Source organism: Sesamum indicum, linkage group LG2 (genome assembly GCF_026168435.1).
Source record: "Sesamum indicum cultivar Baizhima isolate 11 linkage group LG2, ASM2616843v1, whole genome shotgun sequence".
Lineage (NCBI taxonomy): Eukaryota > Viridiplantae > Streptophyta > Magnoliopsida > Lamiales > Pedaliaceae > Sesamum > Sesamum indicum.
In genome coordinates this window covers 19,813,531-19,839,128 of record NC_142658.1, presented here as the reverse complement: position 1 = coordinate 19,839,128, position 25,598 = coordinate 19,813,531, and the positions used below count along the sequence as shown (strand labels likewise).

The 25,598-nt window shown below is 32.6% G+C and overlaps 2 protein-coding genes across 2 annotated transcripts; one reads left to right on the top strand and one right to left on the bottom strand.

Annotated features, from left to right (window-relative positions):
- Positions 1-4,766: 4,766 nt before the first annotated feature.
- Positions 4,767-8,771, top strand: LOC148789257 (uncharacterized protein At1g66480-like). The gene is made up of 2 exons (XM_088877419.1): positions 4,767-5,511; positions 8,474-8,771. The coding sequence occupies exons 1-2, from the start codon at positions 4,900-4,902 to the stop codon at positions 8,531-8,533; spliced, it is 672 nt and encodes a 223-aa protein (XP_088733545.1). The 5' UTR covers positions 4,767-4,899; the 3' UTR covers positions 8,534-8,771.
- Positions 8,772-10,911: 2,140 nt separating this feature from the next.
- On the bottom strand, positions 10,912-18,919 carry LOC105156256 (putative 1-phosphatidylinositol-3-phosphate 5-kinase FAB1C). Its single transcript, XM_088877418.1, has 11 exons — positions 17,210-18,919; positions 16,037-16,816; positions 15,784-15,937; positions 15,348-15,692; positions 14,499-15,209; positions 14,079-14,410; positions 13,846-13,972; positions 13,574-13,738; positions 11,841-13,358; positions 11,488-11,754; positions 10,912-11,390 (listed from the first exon to the last, which is right to left on the bottom strand). The coding sequence occupies exons 1-11, from the start codon at positions 17,719-17,721 to the stop codon at positions 11,136-11,138; spliced, it is 5,166 nt and encodes a 1,721-aa protein (XP_088733544.1). The 5' UTR covers positions 17,722-18,919; the 3' UTR covers positions 10,912-11,135.
- Between the last annotated feature and the right edge of the window lie 6,679 nt (positions 18,920-25,598).

Genomic DNA, 25,598 nt, shown 5'->3' with positions numbered 1-25,598 from the left:
CTTATTCTATGCATATCATAATGTTACATTATTTTCTCAGCAATGCTTATACATAAAAATTTCATCTCAAACTCACTTAGGTTGCATATCAATCAAATCTGCCTACCTCCCGAATTTTCGGATGCAACAGGGTTATTTCCTTAACTTTCACTCCCTCCCCTGTTTTTATGTCTATTTATTACGAAAAAGCTTGTAAACCAATATATATATATATATATATATATATATATATGTATATGTGTGTGTGTGTGTGGGGGGGGGGGGGGGGTCTTTTTATCTTTTCCCGCATACGCCCAACACAATCATGCATTCGAACCTTTTGAACCTAAGATTTTCTTTAGAAAATTTTGAGCTCAAACCCATTAGACTGTTCTCTAGGGACACTCGTAAACCAACATATACACACATGCATGTATGTTGATGGGGTTACTTAGTAAACCCCCTTAAAAAGTCAGGTTTGCCCCCTAAGATTTGGCCGAAGAATTAAACCCGACTTTTATTCAGGACTGGTCGCACCCAACACTAATTTGATCCTACCCGTTAATCATGCTACCATTGAGCCATGCAGCTTTTGCCACGAGGATCCATAAATGACACTCAAAATCACCCATAAATATTTCTCGCAGTTCACTCTTTAACTACTTGCATTTATTTCACTTAATATCTTGATACTGCAGTACTCTTGGAAGAGTTCGATTAGGGTTGTAAAAGAGTTGCGGCCTCTAATTTTGGAAATACTATCGTTCATGCCCTAATTTTTTGTTTTGCAATCGGATCGGATACATATAATAGTTTTTTACACAAATTCTCCGACTTGGATGTACTTAAATTAATTATCATATAAATACTGTGTTTTAAGTATTCATTTCCTCCAAAAAAAAAAAAAAAAAACCAAAAGAAATGCACTTATCAAATAAAATCTAGTTCTTCAATCTTCTTTCTTGATCTTGTTGAATCAAAACAGATTGAAGTTTTAAGCATGCCTCACTCTGTTAGAAATAGGGATAATTATACTGTCATAATTACATATAAATCCTTTATAATTTGAGAATTTATATTTTATCTTTTATTTTTATCGAACAAATAAATTTGTTTATTAGCAAAATTCACAAAATTTATAGAAATCGACAAAAATATTGACTGAAAATTCAATTTACCCACGATTGACTTATACACTTATTGTAGGTCAAATACATCTTTTCTGACCAAGTCACCTTTATAAAGGTGAAGATGTATCTCCTCACATGCATTAGCGTGCGAAGATATATAAGAGTAGTTTAATTAGAAAAAAATTATTTGACCTGCAATAAACATGTGATAAGTCAGGGTATCTTACTGATATCAATAGATAATTTTGATAATTGATTGATCCATTTGTTGAACACAGACAAACATTAGAGAGTAAATGTAATTTCTCCAATTATGGAACACCCACACATAATTACATCAAATCTCATAAGAGGACAGCCTAATTATCCGTTAAAAACAACGCGATTATTTCCCACCTTCTTTCTACTCCTACGAGGTAGAAAGCTACAATCTTGATCGGACAAAGGATGTCGACCCGAATAGTAGTGTACGCATTCACACAAACACACGGCACGCGAATTCAAAGAAGATGTTCTTCCTGTACTCTCTTGCTGCAAAAGGAACACCAATAAAACGCAAAAGGAACACCAATAAAACGCAACAGCAAACGCACAAAACCAACTACATCTGAACATCCACCATTCCACATTATATCCAACTCTTTTTTTTGTTTTTAATCCAAATTAAAGAAATAGCAGCAGCCGCCGCCTTCCAAGCTTTCGTTACAAAAGTTGATGATAGACCACTTTACATAATCAAAGTAAGCCAATATATAACACTAGTTTCAATTTTAAAAAATTACATTATATACACATACATTTTTCTGACAAGAAGTGTGAATTTTAGTAAAATAAAAATGATTCAAATTGTAAAAATAAAAAAATATAAAATCAAGTTATTGTCCTAAAAAATTAAAAGACAAAAACATCAGATAATGTAAGTTACGAAACAAAAATGCATTTGAACCCAAACTTTTATCACAAAAAAGTTGATAATCGACCACCTTTCCCTACGTACGTAGTAGTCAAAATGAGGGCTGAAGATTTGAAAAGTAGTAAGTTTCGTACATTTCGTGGTTGTTGAGTCATTTTCCTAAGAGAATGGGCCGCAGCACATGGAATTCCATGTTTTCCTCACAATTCAATGCATCAGTTGAAAATCCACCTTGCTTACCAATTTTTCTTACATTATTCATGACCCTTTAAAAAAATAAACAATAAAATTGATTAATTGAGTAATACATCACTTCAATAAATATATTAATATAACTAAAAAAATTATAAAATAATAAATTACAATAAACTCATACAAAAGTAAGACAAATACCCACATATCTAGTGGAACTAAAACTCATAACTTTAGAATAGTCTTTTAGAGATACAATTCTATAAGTTGATGATGAGCCGAACGTCGAAATGGACCCCTTATGCCGTAAATACTGGTCAAACTTCTATAGGATATAGGTATCTCGACTGCCCATGTACACTCGTACTGATATGGATTATGAATTACTAGATCTAACATATGATGAGGTTATTATATGTTATCAAACAATTGATAAAGTATAAATCCACATTATTAGTATTACGAGTCTCGTATTTGAGCATCTTTGTACCTCAATAAATTCATTTCCTAGATTTTTCCCAAGATTGAAACTACAACATTATCGTAAAAATCAAGAGACTTAATATGTATATGTATATTTATAAGGATTTACAAAATGTATATTTGTATTTTCTTTGTTCCACAAAGAATGTCTGGATTTTTATTTTTTGTTGTTCCAAAAATTTAGTTCACTCCTATAACGTAGTGCGGTTTTTTATTTAAATGTCTTTCTGCCAGCCCGTTTAAGGTTAATAAGAAAGACAATAAAATTTCTATTTACCATATATTAATTGTCAATAGGACTTATTCGACTGGTAAGGTCTCCATAATTAAGGTTGTGAGTTTGAGTCCCTCAAATGTAGATATATAATTGCGTTTATAATAGTTTGATGTTTCTTTATCTCATTTGAATGTATTTGTTAATTTGAATTATTAATATATTGAATTAATCTTTAAATTTAAATGTATTAAATGATAAAATGAATGACTTACTATAATAATAATAATAAAAAAGAATGTATTAAAAACTTATAACGTAATCAATTTTGATAGATTTTATTATACTATTAAATGATGCATGATTTCAAATTAATGAAATTGTATTAAATTAATTAATTAATTTAGGAAGCGTAGAGAACATGGTTCGGCTGCTAATTAAGTAGTCAAGAGGCCGCATGCAGGAATGACGATGAATGGAATTCCTATTTCGTTACGCATCCCTCATTAACGTAACGTAATTATTATTAACTTAGGCTAAATTAAATTTACTATTGGCTTCACTAATTATGGTCATGAATAAAAATTATGGTCAATAATAATTAAGTAAGACTAATAAAATCGATGTAAAAAAACTAATTTTTCTATTGAAAAAGTTATTTGCTGCATCTAAGAGTCATGGTAAAAACATTTGTCACGACTTTCAGCTATGACAAATGCTTTAGCCATCATCGTAAAAATTACAGCAAACAACTGTTGCATGATGTGGTCAATAACTGTTAGTTACGAGTCTTTATTATTAACTATGATAATTAGTCATGATTAAAATGTTATACTTTCTGTAGCGTTTGAAGTACTCCAGACTCGCAATAAACAAATAGTTAATTAGCAGAGTGATGGAATTTTCTATTACACTGGAAATTAAAATACATGATTAAATTAAATTATAAAGTAATATATCACAAACAAATTGATGTAATACTAGTACGTAAATATTAAAGTGCGATAAAAGATCCTTAATTAGTGAATGTTAAGATCCATTTCATGATTGATTCATATTAATAATTAAGTTGTTCCACAGTACGTAAATCAAGATTGTCCAGTGGATGTTACTGGTAAAATAACAAATGTAGAATCAACTATTGTTACTACTATTATGTTGTAAAAACCTAATTTATTTTTGCCTGAAATTAAGGTTGCAATTTTTTTTTTTTTAAAAACAAAGTTATGATGTGAAAATCATTCTATTCTCTCTACTCGAAAGTATTTAGCAAATCAGGTCGACCAATTTCCATGATATTCACCTCATCGACTGGCCAGGCAATGTTGACATCAAGACATGTCTGCTTCCGACGTCTGACTCATCCCTTTCACATCTACAAGCACCGTTACTTTATAACCAAAAGTAACAAATCACAAACAGGTCTCCGTGATTTGGCTATATAAGTTTATATTCACATAAACTATTAGTTATTAAATTATGTATGATATCATCATTATGTATTAATTTAATGATTCACACTTCATGTGAGTATAAATTCACTGAACGGCAGGACACCACTTAGGCCCGCATACAAATATTACCAATAAGGTAGTTTGGCAGTTAAATTTTGTTTAATTTTGTCATGAATTTGAATATCATGAAGAATGTCGTGCTTGTCATATTAATTTAGAACTTGTCATATTATGTGAGTGTATTATAAGATTGCAATTATCAATAAAAAATATTTTAATTTAATAAAAATTAACTTAATTTTTTAATATATTGGCGGGGTTGCGATGACCCAATCGAGCTATGTTGCAAAGAGTGTGGCTAAAGGAGTTATAAGTGTGCTCAATTGTATAACATTTTGTCAAAGTAGCTCTCAACTCTTAAATTTATACTTTATTTGACCCCTACTCCATTAAAAAATTAAACCGCCCCACCACCCGTCACCCCCATAAAACCGGCCCAATTCTCCATCTCCCACCCCATTTTCAACTGAAGCAATGGGGAACAGTTTGGGTGGAAAAAGAAGTGCAAAGGTGATGAAAATCAATGGGGAGACGTTCAAATTGAAAACTCCGGTTCGGGTCGGGTCGGTGGTTGGAAACCACCCGGGTCATGTGTTATTGGACTCGGAGGCGGTGAGGCATTACGGCGTCCGAGCCAAGCCGTTGGAGCCGCACCAGGAGCTGAAGCCGAGACGGCTCTATTTTCTCGTCCAACTGCCGAAATCTCCAGAGCAGAAACGGCCGCGGAGAGTGCGCTCCGGAATTCATATGAGCGCCAAAGACCGGCTCGAGAGCCTGATGCTGGCGCGGAGATCGGCTTCGGATTTGTCCATCATGAGGCCGGTGAGCATTGAGCTCGAGAAGGAGATTAATAAAGGAATTCTGGAAAATAGTGGCGGCGGCGGCGGAGGAGGAGGAGGAGGAGTGAGGGTGAGGATGAGGTTGCCGAAGGCGGAGGTGGAGAGGTTGATGGCTGAGAGCAAGGACGGGGCTGAGGTAGCGGAGAAAATTGTCAGCCTTTGCATGGCCGGCGGCGGTGCGGCGGAGCAGAACGTGCATTGGCAGGGTGATCGTGGATTGGTTGAACCAGACCCCAAATCACGCCAGGTTTGTTGTTATTTATTTATTTATTTCAATTCCAACATCGCCTCCATTTTCCCGGGTTCGACATCTGAATTCATATGTTCCTTCAGATTTCTTTTTCACAAAAATTAGATGTGATTATTGAAGGCTAAATTCCTTTTTATCCCATGTGTTTTGTTAAATTAACTAAAAAATCCTCAGTGATTTGAAAATAGACAAAAAATCCTTATATTTTGTAAACTCATGCAAAAACCCCCTTTGAAGCGCAACCAGCAAGTGGTGCGGTTTAAAAACTGTTTTGATTTCCTTACATGATTTTTTTTGTTATTTTGACTAAGATGTCCCTATATGACTATATAATAGTTTATGACATTTTTGAATTATTAATTTATTTTGAATATTTCTTTTTCTTTTTTATTTCTCTAAAAAATTAAAATTTAAATATCTCAACAAATATGGATATAAATTAATTATAGAAATTATACAATTAACAAATTCAAATATTATATAATTAAAAATATTAAATAGATCATATTTAAATTTATTACATTATAATTTTTTTTAACAATACCAAAAAAAAATTACATTAAAAAAATAATATACTAAGTTTTATTTTTTAAATTAGATATGTACATGAATATAAATCTTAAGCAATTATAGTAATTATAATTTATAAATTAATTTAAATTATTATTTATGTTAAATATTTTATTAATTATATTTTTTTTTGTAAATGATATTTATATTTAAATTAGTATCATATGTACTTAAAACAAAATAGAAATCTAATAATATGTATATCAGACTGAATAATTAATTAAATATCTAATAATTATTAGAATAATAATTAATTTTTTTAAAAAAAACCTGGTGGAGACGGCCCCGGCCACCGCCCTTGCACAGAGGGCGACGGTGACGCTGGACGACAGCCGACCGTCATCCTCTTTTCTTTTTGGCCGCCGCCAGATCTGGGGGGCAGCACGAGGGTGGGGTGGGAATTAGATTTTCTTTTTTTTTTTTCAATTATATATATAATAATATTTTTTAATTATTTATATATAATATAATGGTCCGCGGTGATAAATATAATGCCGTTACAACTTTGGTCAAAAGAAGAGAGTGAGTTGAGTTTTTAAAACATAAAGTTGTTTTGCCTTTTTCAATTAGAAGGGGTTTTTTTGTCTGAATTTTCAAAAAACAAAGGAATTTTATGCAATTTACCTTATTGAAAAATGATTAGCTCAGAAGAATAATACTATGATTTTACTAATGTGTTGAGCTTACTGGAATTTATGTCACTAAATATGTTGAATTTTTTTTTTTTAATTTTAGGATCAGTTTGAAAAAAAATAGAATAAAAAATTTAAAATATTGAACTTAGATTAAAATATAATTTCACTAATTAATTGTTCATCAGAGTTTCGCGGAACTTCATGTCTTTGTACAATGTAGGCAACTTTATTCGGTCGAAATCATCCTTAGAAAAGCATCCAACATGCTGAATATTTATATTTTCCGGAAGTCGGCTCATCGTGCAGAGTCATATAAACATGCTTAGATCAGAAGAAACTGTACCAAATTAATTACTTCCAATTCTTGCGATTAGGTCGGTACATAATTATATTAGTTCGTAATGAACCAATGGGTCCCTTTATTTCTTTTTCTCACATTTATTCCACAAAATGGGAAAGAATAATCGGACCGCAAATGTCCTGCCAGGCGGATTAAATTTTCTATTTTAAATTATATTGCATTTTTATTTCATTTAATATATAAAATACGTGTATAAATATTTTTCTTAAATAAAATAAACGGAATAATTTCTATAACAGTAGGATACTGTACATATATAATAATAGGAATAAAAGATACAACAAAATTCGGACTATAAGATACAATGGGATTGGCAACAATGTAAGTACTTTAAATAGATCATTCTGGTGGAACTAATTAAAACTACAACATACACAGTTTACACAACTCAACAGCAGTTGAAAGTGGATGATTGAATTTAAACCAATTAATTCATAAATATAGATATTTAGTTATAAGTAGGTCTACCTATCCATTGCCATATGCAAGTAAATAATCTAATTTTTGCTTTCAATTATTCATTTATAAGCCTTCCATAAGCAGAATAAATATATATCCAGTTGAACTAACTGTCTCTTCTTTTACTTAAGTTGTTTTCCTCCCCCCCCCCCCCACTGTAATTTGTCCACTGTTCTTGTAGAACTATTTGCTATGTCGCTTAGTGCGAAAGTATCTAATGATCATTTCATTTAAGAAGAATTATTTAATATTAATATTTTAATATGTCTCGCTCATAAAAAAACTTTGTACGTAAATATTTTTCTTTATATAGACAATAATGAAATTCAAACCAAGGACCTTTGATTTGATCGGATTCTAATACTGTTATTGAATTAAATGATCATTTTATTTAAAAAATTAATTTGTTAGACACAAAATTATTTAATATTAATATCTATTACTTTCTCAAGCAAAGCTACAGCTTGCTATTAAGATAAGCATGGCCCAAATTATTATATGGAAAGATCAAAGCCGTCCAATGGTCCTACCTTACTTTAACTTTAGGAAAGGCTCTTTACATTTTAATTTTTGTCGATAAATTCTTTTCAAATTTCGTGTGCTTGACAGAAAGTTGGGTGTCTTTTCACTTTGACAACCAGTTTTTTCGCTTTTGAAATTAATGTGTGGTGGATTATAGTTATTGCAGTCTGTAAAGGATGGCTTTAGCTTGTTGAGGAACAACCTCAGTGACGACTTTAAGGTTAAAGCTATATGTTTTAACAACTTTGGACATGCCCATAATTAAAGTCGTCCATAATGTCTTAATCTTCTTGTCCTATGAATAAATTCGAGGTCATATATTTGAATCATGTCGAACGTACGAGTATTTATCTCAATGTAGCATGTGTCATGAATTACAATTATTTTGAGGTTACAAATTCGTGTCTTGCAGAAGCGTGTTGGATTTTTGCCAATTAATGAAGGGGAGATTCAGCTTGCTGTGTCGTCATAGCAAAAGAGAGGTCGCGCTTGCAGAGCATATCAATCAAAGTGATTAACTGATAGCGATATATTCTGTATTTTCCTCCCCAAATTCCCTAGAAGGTTTCTCAGCAACGAAGAGTATTTTTGGGTTGGTTTTGTACATGGAAAATGAATGCAAATGTTAAGATGCTGAGAACCAGAATGTTTTAGTTTTTGGGATTGACTAGGTGAATTATGAGAGAGTACGTCTCAGTTTTTGTTTTCAAGTTTCTTTCCATCAACTTTTCTTTTATTACATTCTTGAAAACAAACAAGTACCTATAAAAAACATAACATTTTTACATGGCCTGCAAGCTAAACAAATGACAGATGCAATAATATCTGTTATTGTGATTTTATCTGAATTTGAATGTATTAAATGATATGATTAATAACATGATATAAAAAGGAAGAAAGAGATCATTACACTGCCCTCTCTGAAGGCTTGATGTAATTACATATTGAATTATTTGTAGTTTGAAAAATTACATTTTGTATCCTCGACGTTTGTTTTTGTATAACAAATAGATCTTTAAGTTCAAAATTTACTAAATTTGTTCATATTTAATAAAAAAAAAAAAGTTGAATGAAAATCTATATTTATCGCGATTGACTTATTACTGATTTGTTCTAGGTCAAACAAATATTTTATGATCAAACTACTGTTATACATCTTCACACGTTAATATGTGTGAGGAGATATATCTTTTACCAAGGGTAGGTATTTTGATTAGAAAAAATATGTTTGGCCTGCAATAAGTGGGAGTAAATATATATTTTCATTTAACCTTTTTGCTAATATCAGTATATTCGGTGAATTTTGATTAATGAAAAAATTTATTATTTAGATAAAAACAAACGTCATGGATACTGAATGTAATTTTTTAAATTATAGAAAATTTACGTATAATTACACCAAATCTCAGACAAAGATGTGTAATTATTCAAAAAAGAAAATACAAAATATTCAAGTTTAAAGTTGCATAATTAGCACAGTATAACAGCCACAGGGTCATGTAGACTTGTTAAACATATAATCGGTGAGTTGAAACATAAAGTCAATTGCCTAAAAAATAGGTAAGTTGATGTCACTCTCAAAATATATAAGTCAATTCCATAAATATGTCGAAGAACGTGGTACAATTATACTCTGCATTTCTTACTTATCCATTGTCTGTATTTCAAATGTGCGACCACTTGTGTTAAGTGTCTTCTGAGGTGAGACCCTTTCTTGGATCGGAACCATTTTATGGAAGGCAACCTGTCTACTTCCTCAAAAGTCAGAATTTCATGTTCCCAAATAGTATAATTACAGCCAACCAACTCTTACTTTATTGGTAAGATTCAGTTCGAGTCACATAAATATATATATATATATATACATATTTTTGTAGTAGTTTATTTAATTTTTTGTCTCAATTTAAATATATTCATTAATTTGAATTATTGATGTATTGAAATAATTTTTAAATTATGAATAATATAATAAATCATATACTATTCAAAAAAGAATATAATTACACTTTAACATCTGAGATTTTGATATTTCGAAAAATACCCTGTTTATAAATCTAAATAAAACTAGTAATGGTTTTTTACGTTTATTTAGAAAATTAAAAAATTAATTAGATATAGATTTGGCTAATGATCATTCTACCCCTGGTTATATTTTTGTGTTGTTTACGATTTTGGAGGGATAAATTTGTTATGTCTCGGTAGGCGACGAAAGTCTATTTTTGCAATCAGATTGATCTTCCCTCACCAAAATTAGAAAATAATGGCAACAATCATTGTTTAATCAATTTACTTAAAAACATTCAATTTATAAAAGAAAATACAAAAGGTGGGGGTGGGTTGGGTATGTATCTCTGGGTATTTGTGAAGCAAAATTATTTTTTAGGGTTAATTATATTTAGACCCCTATAAAAATATGAAATTACACTTTCTCTAAAAAAAGATTTTAAAAAATTATATTTACACCCCTACAAAAATTCATTGTTTACACCTGACCTCCTTTTATAAGAATTTAAACAAAAAATTCTGACCTTACCAAAAAAAATTGCATTAGTTTTCAATTTTAACCCTCATTAAGATTTTCATATAATAATTTTGTACTTATGAAAGGAGAAATGTAATTATGTTAACATCACTATATATATATATATTATATTTATCTATTTATAAGAATAAAAATATACATAAAATATTAAATGAGGGACAAAATTTAAAATTTTGTATTTTTTTTTTTTTTGCTTACATCAGCATTTTTCGTCCACACCCAAACAAAAGAAGTCAAGTGTAAATCGAGAATTTTTTGAAGGGTGTAAGTTTAATTTTAATTTTTTTTAAAAAAATATAATTTAGGCATTTCCAAAGGGGCTAAGTGTAATTAACCCTACATTTTATAAATATTTGGATTCAAGAGATCCAAGATCCTTGTTTCAAGGTGATACCACATGTGGAGTTTCGAGAAATAGGCCTAAACCTCTGTTACTCATATTTAGTGTACAACAGCCTCCACAAACTAAGTAATCGGTACAATGAAAATATTACATGAAGAAAAGCAAAAACAAGGAACAATGGAACTGTGCTCAGGATGACCATTGATCTGGTACTGTAAGAAAATAGTTTGTCATTGCTTTTCTGAATCTTTTCTTGTACTGTTTGGGAGAAATAATGGTTGGTGAAGCATTCTTTGGTCCACCAAGAATTCCAGATGCCTTCACCCATGTCTCCAAATGCTTGTCCCAAGTATACTGTCTCATGTAATCTATGATCCCCAACACCAGCTCCTTCCGCTCCTCGTCCACCCCAACCAACAATGAATAATCCATCACATCCACCGACTGCAAACGAAACAAGAACGTCAAGAACAAACATCCAAAAAAGGAGCAGCGATAGTACTAAGAGACTTTGTTGCATTTACAGGCTAAAATGGCTTACAGCTAAAAATGATGTATCGTTCCAAACAGCTCTTTCCAGCCTCCTCTTGGCTTTGCTACCAAGAAATATAGGATTTGTATGCAAGGTTTCCAAGAGATTCATATCTAATAGTACTTTGTTTGCTCCCGTTGTGTCTGAATTGTAACGGGATCTTGCTGATCCCTTTAGATCATAGACCTTGGAAATGCTTCTTTTGAAGAAGAGGTTCTCCATCACCATCAAATCCATTTTCGTTTCCTTGGCAGTTTTCGCATGTTTGACTGAAACCTATGATTTAACAGGCGAAGTAATATCAGGTATAGAATCGTCGTTCAATTAGTACAATACTACATGAACAAGAAATGAGGTCGAACCTGATATATGCCAAGTACTTTGGCAAGACAAGTTGGACTTCCGGAGCTAAGAGCATCTGTCAAATACTTAAAGTACTCTGGTGCAAATTCGTTGAACGATTCCAACTCAGTCTTCGTTACTTGTTTGATTATGAAGCGTTCGTCAAATGACTTGGCAAAATAAACATTACTCTTTCCCCCTTGGGCACTCCATCTCTTGCAGCGGCTCAAGGAACGTACAATATCGACTTCACTAGGACAGCATTTCCTTCTAAGAGCATCAAATTCCTTTGCAAAATAACAAGTGACGCTGAACTTCACCTTTCCCAAAGTGAGTGAAGACTCATCCTCAAAAGAAATTCTGAGATTAGGAGAATTCTTGGGATCTGCGATGAGGGAACCAACTGTAGCCGAAGCATCTTCAGAGCTGTAATTTGCATAGTGGTAGTCCAAGTCCAGGGAACCAAAAGACCGCCATGTTGAAAGGTCAGAAGCTACTGAATTCATCTTGTTGATGAGACTAGCATTTGATCCTCTTTCAGGGCCGTTTGGCTTATCAGCAATCCAGTCGACATACTCTTTGGAAGTAAGGGCATAAGATATTAAGCTTGTGGGCTCGTTATCATAAACAGCAATAACAATATCATATTGGCCATTTTGCTGGATCATTGATCTTGCTCCTTGAGGCAAGAGAGATATAGAAGAGATAAAAGAAGGAGAGGCATTCGATGTAAGATTTAACTTTTCAGCTTCATGTGGTGATACTTGAGAGTAAGTCCTCTGTACATTCGAAACGGGGTCCTTGAGCATGTATTTGTAATCTCCAGAAGCATGAAAAGATCGAAGTGTCGACAAATGCAAAGAAGGTGGCTGTACTTTCGTCATTCTTTCTTGAAGCCTCTGAGCAGAATCAAAGGAGTAAACTCTTGTTGGTGACAATAATCTTCTGAAAGATGGATTGTCTTTTTGATTTACTGGGACAACTGAGATAGCTTCAGACAAATCTGCACTCAGTGTATTGGTCAACTGAGCTGTCATCAGTGCCTGACCAGTACCACACCAAGCTGAATCTATCTTATCAGAAAGTATGGATGCAGCCGAAGGAAGGCGTTCCAAAGATGTAATATTGATAGCATTCTCCTCATATTTGTACACTCCATCCCCTTCTTTCTGCAGGAATGCAGGTACAGTATCGCTTTCTGGCATGTCAGGCTCAGGTTCCTTGTCATTGGCTGGTGCAGCTTTTCCAGGGTCCTCTAGTCTCGAATAGTCTGGCTCATCAATTTCATAATCATGACCAAGGTCAAGGCTGCAATCTTTATAATATGTTGCAGAATCTTTTAACCCAATAAGAGAATCAACATCAGGCAGAGCCTTCGGGCTGGAACTTCTCTTCAGGAGGGAGTTCAGTAAGTATAGCCGTCGATCCCAAACATGTGAACCAATTAGAAGAGAATGTCTCAAACGGTTAATTTCAAGAATGTCAACTTCTGCTCGATCATGTTCCAGAATCTCTTCATCTGCTAATTGGAGCGAATCCTGTACAGATACATAGCAATAAGCCCTAGAGCCAGAACTTTAAGAGACCAAATTTACATAATAAATAATCACATGAGACACACACATCAAAGGATCAGTGGCGTGTTGTCACAAGATTAGTTAAGATAAAGAGTAAACATCTTAAGATAGAAAACAAATATAAGTTATATTTTCCATTGAAAATTAGATCCACTAGGAAGCAATTCAGTACTCACTTTGTAGTAACTCTTTTCGTTGGCAAGCATATCATTTAGGTCCAAGATGTGGCCATGCAAGTCATTGGCGTCGGTGAATTCATGCATAAAAGATGAGCTCCTCTCATTAATCTCTTGAAGAACAGCTGATATCTCTGCATACAGGGCTTCTGCTTTGCTCAACAACTGATACAAGGAGAGACAGATAGATAGTTAGAATACAGCTGTTCGAACAGTGACTTTTTTCTTTCAAATAAAAACAAATGAGACAGGCATTTTAGGTTTTCAAGAACCTCTGATGCTTCTTTTCTTAACCAGCTTTGTTCCTTAGGACTACTGAATTCGAGAATTGAAGGGGGCAAACGAACAGAAAGTATGTTAATAGGAGAATACCGGAAGAAAGCAACCATACTTCCGAACCTGCCAAAGATAAAGGGTAAAAACCATCATTTTGCCGCTATTGCAACTTCATATTACACAAACAATAACACGAAAATAAAATTGGGATCCAAGTGAATGTACGCACCCGTAAAACCTTAGGCAGTCCCTTTGCAGAGAATGGCCACAGCTTGCAACACGATTACCAGTAGCATGGTTTGAAAAGCTAAGTTCAAGAAACTTTCCAAAAGAAAGGCCCCAGGCAGCATCAGACATAACCACTCTTCTTGTGGCTGGTGGAACTCCTTCTATAGGCGAACATCTAAGGCATCTGTGCCACATCCATATCTTGCCATCTTGTTCCCCAGGAAGCCTAACTGAGGACAGGCTTCTAACATTTATGGTCAGATTTCCATGCTGGTGAGTATAACAAATGGAATGGGCTTCAGCCGATTCCTTGCACGATTGACAGCGAGATGACTAGTGATACAAAATGAAACAAGAATATAAGATCCAAGAAAAAGGACAACAAAGGAGACAGAGGAAATGGATTGAAAACTAAGGTTACCTTATCAAACAGATCATCCCTAAGAAACCTCCCTAGTGGTTTATCAGAAGGGCCATAGAACTTTACACGAAGAAGTCGAGAACGTTCGCATGCAGTTCCATTCAGGATACAGTGGCTGGAGAAAGAAACTAATATGCTCTCGTTATTATCATTAGCTGAACAGTATTCAATAGAGGCCTCGGCACCATCAGCTCTCTCAGTAGCTGCTAGTTCAGAAACTTCACCTGATTGCCCCTCGACTTGACCTAGTGATGCCATTCGGATATGAGTTCTGATGCTCGGACAAGTATGCCTCATGTCAGAAAGCATTAAATCCAATGCCAAATTCTCGTCACACGCCTCAGATAGTGCGCTTCTGTATTTAAACTCATCTGGCATAGACACATCATCAACCTCCCCAAGGGCAGACAGGGATTCTTGCAACCCGAGCTCCAAATTGAGATCCGCCGATCCAGTATTAACAAGAGGGTCGTCAACTTCTTCTCCACAAGTGGTATTTACAGCAGAATCAGGGATTATTGAGATGGCCTTATCTAGAGTCATCTTCTCTGCAGTAAAATGAGCGGATTTTGCTCCAGTTTGAGGAAGACTGGCGCCCTCGTCAGCAAGAAAGGAGGTCTCTAGCGACAAATGATATGCTGCAAAGACAGCATATTGGGTAACAGTTTTCACCTTCTTAAGGTCTTCACGGGATGAGCCCCTCAGTAGAACCTATAACATGAGACCCAAAAGAAAATGAAAACAACAGTGAGATATAAGTACAGAAAAGAACAGAACACTACTGTAGCAACATGTCGTGACTGGAAAAACAAAATCCTATGGTGCATGCAGAGTTTTAACTAATATTACCGTGCAACCCAACCGCCTGGGACAACCTTCAAAAAACATCAAGGTTTTCGATGGCCTTCTGTTGAACTGATTGACTGGTTCATGGTCTTCTGAAATTTTTTCCAAATGGAAGAGTTCACAGTGCCCCACCCTTGTTGTGGATATATGATCAGTTGAGGGAGTTATAATAGCACCAGTGCATCTTGCAATACGCTCCAATAGCGGTCTTTTAACATTTAGAACTAAAGAGATGTCTTTTGCTAACAATTGCTCTTGAGCAAATGAAGATACAGTTTTCTCAACAAGCAGCACGTTAGGACGATGGGCTTCTATCTTTGAAACAATCATCTTCAAATGGTCATTTTCCTGAATCCAAAATTATTTTCATGAATTTATGCAAATTACTTTAATCTTTTATCAAAAAAGATATGAACTAGAAAAGCTAATCTCGAAGAACCTGTTGCAGTAATGTATTAAAAGATGCCAGTTGATTGGGAACTCGCTGGTACTCAAGTGCTCCTCCTAAGAGAAGTAGTCTAGTGTTTTTGTATTGAGACGTCATACGTTTATGTTTTATATTCTTTGTACAAACAACTCCTTTGATAAGTTTGCTGCATTAAGAGAGACAAAAAAGAAAAAGGAAAAAAGCCTTACGAGCTGACAAATGGAGTGTGGAAATCTGAATCATTTAAACATGATCTGATATTTACCTCTGACTAGGACTTCCTGCAGCTACACATTTGACCTTTACATAGTCAGAGGGATCCATGCTACCTCCTCTACTAGTATCAGGCTTTATAAAGTTTGCAGCTTGCCATGCTAATGTCGTTATTATGTTTAGCCAATCTTCTGCACAGTCGCTGTCGGTGGAGATTATGCCCTGCACTTGCAAAAGCTGTGACACAAGAGCTCTGAAATGCCCCTTCACAACAGCTCTGAAGGATTCCTTGTGATCAACCTGCTGCCTCTCCTTCACCAAAAACATGCTGCTACCAAGACCAGCAGTAGGGGAAAAAATTTCACCTGAGTCGCCAACCTCATCATCCTCGTCATCATATGTAAAGAAATTGTTTTCCAGCTCATCAGAGACATCATAAGGCGGAGGAGGCAACCAAATGAGACCATTGGTTTCAAAATCCAATGGTTGCGACAACTTCTCACCCTTATTATCGAAAATGGGTAGATCATCAATCTTTTCCGGATCCCAAATCCTTTTAGCAGCCTTTTCTAAAACAGCCTGCTCTTTGTCAAAGGGACCATCATTTTGGGACCTAGGGATTCCCCCACGCCCTTGCTGTACACAACGCCCAACTCTATTGGAAGTAATATGGATCCTAGAGGGGCTATCTGATGGGCTTGATCCAACAGATGTAAAACTATAAAATTCATGTCTACCACTAATAGAATCTACATCAGAAGTATCACGGAAGTATTCACTTGCTGCACTGAGAAAGTGACTTGTTGAATCCTCTTCCTCGTCGTCATCACTCCTACAATAACAACATGCTATCACAAATACTTAACCAAATTACAGCACAAATCTGAATCAAAAGAATTAAGATCTCCATAAGTTCTGTCCCAAAACACCTACACATGCTAAAATAGATTCACTATGCACTAAGAATATGCTAGAGGTAGATATCCAAATAAAGTCTGATATAAGCTCAAGCAAGTATTCATACATGCTCAATCTAAAGATCAATCATATAAAAATTATGACACTAGCAAAGTCACAGTTGGGATTTAACATGAGAAGTCAGTAATTACATCAAGAATCGTACTCATGGGGTTAGATTCTTCCCATTAAAGAATCAATGAATTAACTTCACCAAGTTACAATAACTGAAATACAGTAAAGTTCGCAATAGAAATCCAGTTCATACCTGCTTGGTGAGCGATGATCAGATACTGGAGATGGATGGTCTGAAAGGAACTCATCACTGTTTCTAGTCAGAGCATGGGGGGATTGACTATCGGATCTCTCACCACTAAAACTTGGTGATGGTGGTTCTGGGCTTTGTCTTGGAGAATCAGAGGGATAGATTTTACCGCTACATTTTTGGGCAGCTTTATTTAGGGGACCAAGTTCAACGCAAAGCTTGCATGTCTTGATACTACACACAGCCTCCATCGTCTCCCTCAGACGAGTAGGGGCAATTACATCCATAGATGCAAGTCCTTGCACACATTTCCCGCACAACAGCCTTCCACAGCTTTGGCACTGGTACTTGAGACAAGAATTTAGTAATTTAACTTCACAACGACAGCACATGTTGCTATTGTTATCAGTCATCTCAAATCCACGGGATATGGAACTCGAATTACTATTTCCCCAAGATATCCAAGACTTAACCTTCTCTATCAAATCCAGTAGTGAATTATCAGGTATTCCCATAGACCACCAACATCCCACCACAGATAACACTTGAAATCAGGCTTCTAGAGAAAACCTGGTATGCTGGTCTCCTAATTTATATCTACAGTTACAAATAAATATCAATGACTATGTTTCTGTCTGAACTCAAAATTTATCAGACTAACTATCCAACTATCAAAACCCACAAAAAAAGAGGTGGGTTTTCCCTTTTCCCGTTAGGATGTCATGTATGTATGTATATTCCTGTTTCCAGTAAGTCGTACAACAAGGAGAAGAGAAAACTCATTCTTGAGGAGAAACCAAATGCCTCGAAGGAAATTCACACAAATGAAGGATTTTTACTCCCAAAATTGTGTGATTTCAGTGACAAAAACATACAATTGTACAACAACAGCACTAAAGGGAATTCTAAACTCGCCAAACGAATTCAAACACCCTTGAAACTTAGTTCAACCAATCCCAGATTCGTCAACATTAGACTTCAAGAATGATTCTTTCATAAAACAGACCCCAAGATCCAGAGCTTAGCACAACTACACCACAAGAACCAAGATCGGATTATTTTCCCTCAATCAAACAGTAAAACTTACAAGGAAGATTGTAAAAAGGGAAAAACAGAAAAACAAAGAAAGTCCACCCACCAACAAGAAGAATCAAGAAAGTACTTGAAATTTCAGTACCCCAAAAGTTCTTCCCGTATATATTAGTAAAAGAAAACCCAGATCAAGAAAATCCAAGCATTATATGGGCTTATTACAGAAATCCAAGAATGTCAGTAAAGAGAGAGAAAAATCAAATCTTGATGGTTAAAAAAGCAAGAAAAGTTTAAGAAAAAAAAAAAGGAGGTCGCCAAGCCAAGACTTATTTGAGAAATCAAAGGATGAAGAGGACGAGAATGAAAAGTAGGAAAAGGAAGGTTCCCTTTCTAGTTCTTGCGGCAATGGTGGTGGCTCGTATCTCCATAACCATTTTTTGCTGCCTCTGCTTCTTCAACAACAAGAACAGCTCTTCCTGTTTCTCTCTCTTTCCCATCTTTCCCGGCAAAGCTTTCATTTTTACTCCTCAACTACATTAAAATATTCATCAAAATATACGCAGACATGTGTTCATGTAGCTTAACTTTTGAGCATCTCTCTCCCACTCCCTCCCTTTAACTACTACTGAATTTCTGCCATCAATGCATACATACATACATGCACACAAGCATGTATCTTTCGATCTACCTCAGCTACAATACTTCTTATTAATTATTAATAATATAGTTTATATCGCTTTCAACTTTATCTTTATGGGATTTCATGCAATGAAAAAGAAATCCACCTATTTTATCTATTATTTTGTTTCTTTATTAGTGTTCTTTAATGGTTTTAGGCTTTGCTGAGTTGGTGCTGAATAAGTTAATAATTTCAATTGTTAATATTAAATGGGATTTTTAAAGTAATTAAATTGGAGTTGTTAGTTCTTGATTTTTTTTTAATTTTTCCCACCTTTTTTAATCTTGGGAAACTGAAATGTTCTGAGATGCTATTGGTCAGAGACAGTGTCCTAGAATTAAGTATTTTTTACTTAATTATTTATTTATTATCTATTTTCTTCTATAATAAATAAATAATTGGGTCAAGTATTTTTGGTTGCTAAGTCAGCAGCAGCATTTAGATTTGAAAGATATTGGAGTATTTCTTGGCAGCATGGCCCAATCCACTTTGGATGACTCTGTTTATTTTCTCCTTTTTAATAATAAGTAATATTCAAATAAAATATCAATAAATAATTCAATATATGTTTGATCATTATCGAAATTATAAATAAATAAAATAAAGTGTAAAAAAACTATGCAAAGTTATTAAAATAAAAGTATGTTTGAATAGATAAATTTAACTCATATAATTTTTAAGTGGATTGATTAGACATTTCATTTCAAAGTTACATGCACGTAGATGTAAATATTTTTTTATATAGAAACAGTTATTTATATTATATTAATATCAATAAATCAAAAAATATATCAATTTATTTATAAACTCAAATGAAATGAACACATTAAATGAGACAAACACATATTTTTTATGGTACTTGAACTCCTGACTTTTAAATCATCAATTTTAATCACTAAATTAAACCATCATTGATCTGTAAATATAAATAGAAGAGCATGTTTTAAAAATGGAAATAAGCTTTTAAAGCAATATGATATATATTAAAATTAATCATATAATTATTTAATAAATGAGAATGCAGATAATCCTATTAAATTTCTCATATAATAAATGCTAAAAATCTTAACTGCACATTGCACACATTTTTTATTTGAAAAGAAAAATTTGACCCAATCTTGATTTTAAGGGACAGTAGGTCAATTATAAAGATTTTGATAAGTGCAAAAACAATCCTCTTTAATGAATTTGTTGAATACCATCTTTACTTTTAATTTTATAGAGGAGGAAGGTAGAGCGGCAAGGAAAATAATAATAATAATAATAATAAGGGTAAGTTACAATAACTTTTCTTGAGATTTTGGCATAATTATGAATACCCCTCGTTGTTTGATAAATTACAAAAACCTCGCTGATATTGATAAAATTATGTAATCCTTGAACAGAGGTATGAAATTGTCAAGTTTGCCCTTACTGTAAGTTTTTTTTTTAAAAAAATTTAAAAATTTATAAAAAAAAAAAGTAGAACGGGATGAAGGAAAATTTTTAAAAATTTAAAAAAATTATCTACTTAGTCTCTAAAAAAATTTAAAAATTAAATAAAATTATAATTTTTAATTCACAAGAACATTTGGTCAGTTCACCATAAAAATAGATGAAAACCTAATAGATTAAGCTAATTTGTTAGATGGCCGTTAAAATTAGGGGGTATTAGTAATTTTTCAAACAACGATGGGGTATTCATAATTATGTCAAATCTTATAGAAGTGGTCATAATTTTATGCTGCTAATAATAATAATTAAAAAAAATGTACAACACTAGTAGATTTATCCACCTATAGACTGTTTAGGAGAAGAGAAGTGCTGTAATAATTCAGACCACCTAATTTTGTTTGGGATTTAATGAGCTAAACCACTTATTTTCAGTCTATTGGCAATCAAGAGAACTAATAGCAAGTTGTGCAATGGCTATTCTTATCTACATATTTTTGCATATTCATAGATAGGATAATAAAGCATAGTCAACCAACTAAAATAGTATGCTATACAATTATGTGGATTGGTAGGGGGAAGGGCGCCTACGTTTGCAAGTACATATGATAATGTAAATAACTAAATCATAAACAACCTTTACATTATTGATCTGCTACAAAAAAACAAAGCTCTATGGTACGTACCATGTTCTTGACTTTCCTTAATAAAAGATTTGGAGAATTACATTACAGTGACATTAATCTTAAGTTGCTCGACTCTCTAATATGATAAATTTACAATGTTGTTCCACCTAATCTCCAATAATTCTATAACTGTTTATGACCATATTAGAGATTTTAATTAATAATGTATAAGAAGTACATCCATTGTTACGATTTTAGTAAATTGGTATTTGCCGAGTGAATTTATGAATATGCTGAAATTGTGAGCAATGGACGCTTCAAATATTTCGGGTATAAAGCCTATAGAACAAGCCACTGTCAGAATCATATATACCAGAAAGGCTCAGTAATATACAGTCCTCCGATACTTAAGTTAGATAATTTCTAGAGGTCAGAATGTTATGACAACTAAACTTGTACCTGAGCGGTGGCTATTTAGACACTATTGATAAAATGATTGTATGACCACAATGCATTCATTCATATTAGGATTTTAGAGGTACGGCAGCTAGGTCGTAAAGATCGTAAATGAATAGTGCAAGTTCGGACTTGTTTATTAAATTAGGAGAAAAATTTAAATACGATCTTTATTAAATTACCCCACATCAACGACACATAATTTTAAATCATTATCTCAAATAAGAATTCCATAATTATTTTTCTTCTTTTTAACTTTAATTCCTTCTAGTTGTTAGGCGTTAAAATTGGTTCAGAATGGCTTTGGTCAATTTAAGGTAGCCACATGACTATATCTTCTCAATCACGCGTGGTTGTTTGCCCTATATTTTAGACTTGTTAAAATGGTTTGCTTTTGCATTAGTTTCAATAAGATGGTCAAAATTTTCCCTCTCGTACGTTGAATATAAGATTGGATTTTTATTGTAAATTCTATTTTATATTTATAATCAATTTAATATACGCAAGTTATATATATAAAAATGATATCATGTATTTTATTTAGAATTTTTTTTTACATATAACTTATATATATTGAGCGAAATATAAAATGAAAAATTCCATCCAAATTAAATATCTCCTTCACCATTTTCTATCCTATTCCATTTATAACTTTATATTTAGTAATTTGGACATTCAATAGCCTATAGAATAAAATATTTCATCAATATTTATTTCTAGGATAGGTAATTTTTTATTTTAGTCTTAATCATGTCATCCTTGAGTCTCTTTCACCTAAATTTAATTTACTTTTATAATGTGGTATGTAATATGATCAGCTCGTGTAAAGCAAAGTACTGTATATTTTAATTGAAGTTTCATGAGTTTGTTTGAAAAAAATATTTATTCGAGAAAAGAGATTTTAAAAATTATAAGTTGCACCTAATGTAAGATGCTCGGTAGTATTATCAATCTTCAAAAGAGGGTCTTACAACAGACATATGACCTCTATGCCCACTTTGATGAAATTTACGAGTTTGTCCAAAAAAAATGTCTTATTAGAAAAAGAAGATTATAGGACTTTCAAGCCGCACAAACTCTCCTTCTCCAAGCAATGTTGAACGCATGGAATGAGGGGCTTGTGCAACATATAAGTTTCAAGGTTTCCTTTCATTAGCAAAGTATCTTTTAAGGACAAAATTGTGAGTAATCAGCCAAATTCACCCCACAAATCCCAATCACTTTACATGTTGTACTATTTTATAGGGTAAATTACAACGAGCTCCTTAAAGGTTTGGTATAATTAAAAATATCCATCATTGTTTGAAAAATTATCAATACCCCATTGTTTTAACGGTTGCCTAATAATTAACATAATTATTAACCTGTATTAGGTTTTCATTCATTTTTTATGATAAACTGATCAAAATACCCTTGTGAACTATCAAATAATTATTTTACGTATTTTTAAAAATTTTCTGAAATTTCTTGTACTACGTAGATAATTTTCTTTTACAAATTTTCAACTTTTTTCGTCTAAGTTTTTAATAATTTTTTAATTAAAAAAATACAATAAAGACAGAGTTGATAATTCTAATCCTCCATTCAAGAATAACATAATCTCATTAAATATTAAGAATGTATATAAAATTTTTAGAGAATATATATAATTATACCAAATTTTAGAAAAGTTATTGTAATTTAATCAATTTTATATTTTAATCTATTCAAGACGTGATCTGGCCAAAATCAACTTGTTGAGTAAAAGTTTTGTTTAAAATTGTTGCATGGAAAATGGTATTCAGAGTCGTCTCCTCCAAAAGTTAAAACGTAAATTGAGAAATAACAAAAAGTAACTGCCTTGGAACCTAAGGAAAGAAAAGAGAGTATTTTCCACTTAAGAAACCTACAATTCGACTTTACTTGCTAATTAGTAGCGAGTGATAAAATAAAAAAATATACTACGGTTATTGACTGTTATAATTATTTTGACGATTTTAGATCATAGTCACTAAAAAAAATGCATTTTTTGTAATGGCTTTTTGTAACAGCTATTGTAATGGATTTATAACAGATTGGATGTGTTGAAGGGTGATAAAAATGTATTTATTTTGTAATTGTCATAACCGTTATTAAAACCATTACAAATATGTAGTGTGTATAAAACTGTTACAATTTATTGGCTGTTATTAATTTGCTACGGCTTTTGTAACGGCTCGATTTTTTTTGTAACAGTAGGTAAAATAAGTAGCCGTTATAATGGAAGTGGGAAACTGCGAGAAAATATACAAAAAGATGGCATTACGAAAATCGTGATAATTGAAATAAATTTTTTAATAGAGGCTATTACACCAGCCGTTACAAAATAGCATAACATGAAGAGTTCCAAAGGCCGTTACAAAATAATTTAATTTTTGGAACGGCCAAACTAATAAGAAACTATTACAGTGATGTTCCAAATGAAGGCGAGAAAAATCGTCGGAAATAGTATTTGTAACAACCAAATATATATAGTCGTTACAAAAGTAATGAACAAAATGACATCGTATCCACAATTTGTAACGGCTATATTTTTGTAATTCCTTTTGTAACGGCTTTTAAATATTATAATTCCCATTGTAACGACTTTTGGAACGATTATAGCCCAAAAATTATTTATATAAGCCATACTTAGCCGATTTTTCCCCTTCTCCTTCCTCTCACTCTCTCTTCTCTCCCTCTCCCTCTCGTTCAGGCCACCTCACCCCCACCCCCACGTCTGCCCCACCGCCGCCCCATCACCACCAGCCACTCTTTCTCTCTCCTTTTCTCTCTCTCTTTCGCTCTCTCTGCTTCCTCCTCTCTCCACCTTCGCTCCCTTCTCTCTCCGCCTTCCCCACATTTAGGAGGTGTCCTTTTATTTTCTATTTTTTATATTATTTTTTATATTTTTTAATTTTTTGAAGTATATATATGGATTATGTTTAATTGTGTATTTTGTTAAATTGAATTTTTTGTTGTTCTAAAATAATGTTAAGTTAATTTCCTGAAATGTATTGATTATGTTTATTTTTTATTTTAAATTATGTTGATGTTTAAAAATTATGATGGCGATGCTTGGAAATTTTGAAATTTTTTTGGGAATTTCTATAAATAAAAAATTTCAGAAATTTTTCATAATTTCTGAAATTTCTTTGATTTTCTGTAATTTTAAAAAAAATCAGAAATTTTCTATAATTTCTGTTTTTTTTTAATTTTCCATAAATTTCTGAAATTTCTTCAATTTTCTATAATTTTCTAAAAATTTATATATAATTTCATTAAATATGTATGTATTTTTTTTAATTTTAAAAAATTGAAAATATAGCATAATTAAAAAAAGTCCTTAATAGGAATTTTAATAAAATTATTAGAAAATTATGGACTGCAATTCAATTTTTAGGAAAATTATGTACCTAAATAAAATTTTTAAAAAATTAGAGGACCTTAAGTAATTTAGGAAGGAATTCTAATAAAATTATTAGAAAATTATGGACTACGATGTAATTTTTAGGAAAATTATGCAACTAAATTGAATTTTTAGAAAATTTGAGGACCTTAATGTAATTGAGGAAAAAAGGAATTTTAATAAAATTGTTAAAAAATTATGGACTACAATTTAATTTTTAAAGAAACTATGCACCTAAATGAATTTTTTAGGAAATTAGAGGGCCTTAATGTAATTTTAGAAAAATAAAAATTTTATGAAATTTACAAAAAATATCATTTTATCAGTAATTAACATTATATGTTTTTAATGTTAAATTTTTTTAAAATTGTAGATAATAACTTTTGGTGCTCCGCCACCATCTCACAGATTCCATAGGAGCACTAGCTATTTTGGTTCTAGAGGGTGACGGTAAGTGTAATATTATTTAATTTTAATTGAAATTTATATTTTTTTTATCAAATATTTTTTTTTTGTCGATTTTACAAATATTATACTGGTGGGACTGTAACGCCATCTGTGATCGGGTGCAAATGATTGAGCGGTACATCAAAAGCATCAATTTGAATCGGCCCGATCATCTAGTGCCCCAACTTGCAGCTGATCCCTACGCACCCGGCAACGACGACAAGCACGCGTCCGCAGGAAATAACGATTTAGATTTGGATTTTTTTTTAATTTTGTAAACAATAAAATTTTATAAAAATATTTCTCTTTTTATAA

Coding starts and splice junctions, on each gene's coding strand:
- LOC148789257 (XM_088877419.1), top strand. CDS start 4,900: ATGGGGAACAGTTTGGGTGGAAAAAGAAGTGCAAAGGTGATGAAAATC. Junction 5,512..8,473: donor CAGACCCCAAATCACGCCAG/GTTTGTTGTTAT, acceptor CGTGTCTTGCAG/AAGCGTGTTGGATTTTTGCC.
- LOC105156256 (XM_088877418.1), bottom strand. CDS start 17,721: ATGGGAATACCTGATAATTCACTACTGGATTTGATAGAGAAGGTTAAG. Junction 14,411..14,498: donor GGGATGATCTGTTTGATAAG/GTAACCTTAGTT, acceptor TTGTATCACTAG/TCATCTCGCTGTCAATCGTG. Junction 11,755..11,840: donor AAGTACTTGGCATATATCAG/GTTCGACCTCAT, acceptor GTTAAATCATAG/GTTTCAGTCAAACATGCGAA.